Raw genomic sequence first — 2,156 nt, forward strand, 5'->3', positions numbered from 1 at the left:
TCAGTACCGGTACCAGCAATTTCGGTGGCGGTGGCTCGTTTGTTGTCACCGTCGGAAGCGGCAATAGTGGCATCGGTGGTAGCGTATCTCTTCAAGCCGGCGGAACAACCGGAGCCGGTTTACAAGGTGGTCTCGTGCAATTGACCGGTGGCACTGGTATCCAAACCGGTGGCTCGATCAACTTCGTTACGGGCTCTTCATCGGCGACGTCGAGCGGTATACTGACGCTCTCAACAGCGAACAGCGCGTCCCTCGGTGTCAGTGGTGCGATAGCCATTGCAACAGGCGTTTCTCAAAAGGGCAACAGCGGATCTGTTGGCGTGTCGACCGGCCAGGCAACTCTTGGTCAAGCCGGCTCCATCATCATGTCCGTCGGTCAAGGAGACACTGGCTCAGGCGGCAGTATCATCCAAAGCGCTGGTCCAACAACAGCGTCCAACAGTGCGGGCGGTTCCATCACAATTCGAACAGGCTTCTCCAGTTTATCGTCAAGTGGAAGCTACACCCTTGCCTCAGCGAACGCTGGGTCAACCGGCTCATCTGGGTACCTCAGCTTCAGCACAGGCAGTACATCGGCAGGGTCGTCTGGCAACATCGCGCTTGGCTCTGGCACTGCGAATGGTGGTGCTGGCGGGTCTGTGGCTGTCACTGTGGGCAGCGGCACGCATGGCGTTGGTGGCAGTATCTCGCTCTCGGCGGGTACAGCTAATGGCGCTGCGGCGACTTTGGGCGGCAGCATTTCGTTGACAGCCGGTACTGGCAGCTCGGCGGGTGGTGCGATCACTCTTCTCAGTGGTTCGTCGCCGACGGCGAGCTCTGGTGCGATCACGATGGCGTCGGCCGCGACGGTGGGTGGTGCGCTCTCGGGCAACGTTGCGGTATCAAGTGGCTCGTCTGGTTTTGGTAACACGGGCACGGTGACAATTGCCAGCGGCGTCGCGACAGGCTCGACGGCGGGTATCGTGACGATCTCGGCCGGTGCGACAACGACGCCGACGGGTGCTGCAGTCTCTGTGGTTGCGGGTCTGTCGTCGACGGCGCAAGGCGGTTCATTGACGCTTGCATCGGGTGTCGGGTCGGCTACTAGCAGCGGCAACGTTGCAGTGACCACGGCTAACGCGGGGACGTCTGGTGTCTCGGGTGGCTTGACGTTGAGCACGGGAGTGCCGTCGCTTGGTAACTCGGGTGCTATTTCTATGACGACGGGCAATACGGCGTACAGCGGCAGTGGCGGTGCGATCTCAATCACGGTCAGTGGCACGCATGGCGTTGGTGGCAGTATCTCGCTCTCGGCGGGTACGACTAATGCGGTGGTAGTGGTGTCGGTGGCCTTGTGTCTATCAAGAGCGGTGCTGGCGACCTCACGGGCGGCGCGATCGGTATCGTCACGGGCGTAGGAACGGCAGGCAGCTCTGGTGACGCTGGCGTCGTCGGACTCGGCTGCTGGCAGCGGAAGTGTGACGCTCTCTAGTGGCACGTCGAACTCGGGTAGCTCTGGCTCAATCACCATTGCGAGCGGACTCTCTAACCGCTCTGGTGCCGGTGGCTCGATCACGATCTCGTCGGGCAACGGCGTAGCTGGTACGGGCGGCTCGGTTGCGATCACAGCTGGTTTCTCGACGGCCTCGACTTTGGGTTCGGGCGGCGCCATCACGCTCACGTCGGGTGTGGGGTCGGCCACTAGCAGCGGCGACGTTGCGGTGACCTCGGCGGCCGGCGGTACAGCTGGTGTTTCGGGCCAGCTCAGCTTGAGCACGGGCACAGCGGGCGCTGGGTCGTCTGGCAACATCGTGCTTGGCTCTGGTGTTGCGACGGGCGGTGCTGGCGGCTCTGTGTCTGTTGCCGTGGGCAGTGGCACGCATGGCGTTGGTGGCAGTATCTCGCTCTCGGCGGGTACAGCTAATGGCGCTGCGGCGACTTTGGGCGGCAGCATTTCGTTGACAGCCGGTACTGGCAGCTCGGCGGGTGGTGCGATCACTCTTCTCAGTGGTTCGTCGCCGACGGCGAGCTCTGGTGCGATCACGATGGCGTCGGCCGCGACGGTGGGTGGTGCGTTCTCGGGCAACGTTGCGGTATCAAGTGGCTCGTCTGGTTTTGGTAACACGGGCACGGTGACAATTGCCAGCGGCGTCGCGACAGGCTCGACGGCGGGTATC

The 2,156-nt window shown here is 62.7% G+C and overlaps 1 protein-coding gene across 1 annotated transcript in view; it reads left to right on the plus strand.

The window, feature by feature from the left end:
- Nucleotides 1–365: 365 nt before the first annotated feature.
- The window catches only part of SPRG_21488 (hypothetical protein), a gene marked incomplete at both ends in the record, with an annotated part of 4,199 nt that continues 2,408 nt past the window's right edge, over nt 366–2,156 (plus strand). The window contains 3 exons of the mRNA XM_012354242.1: nt 366–1,296; nt 1,411–2,072; nt 2,126–2,151. Of these exons, the coding sequence (XP_012209632.1) occupies nt 366–1,296; nt 1,411–2,072; nt 2,126–2,151 (1,619 nt within the window). The remainder of the gene's footprint in view (nt 1,297–1,410; nt 2,073–2,125; nt 2,152–2,156) is intronic.

This window comes from Saprolegnia parasitica (genome assembly GCF_000151545.1).
Source record: "Saprolegnia parasitica CBS 223.65 unplaced genomic scaffold supercont2.151, whole genome shotgun sequence".
NCBI lineage: Eukaryota > Oomycota > Saprolegniomycetes > Saprolegniales > Saprolegniaceae > Saprolegnia > Saprolegnia parasitica.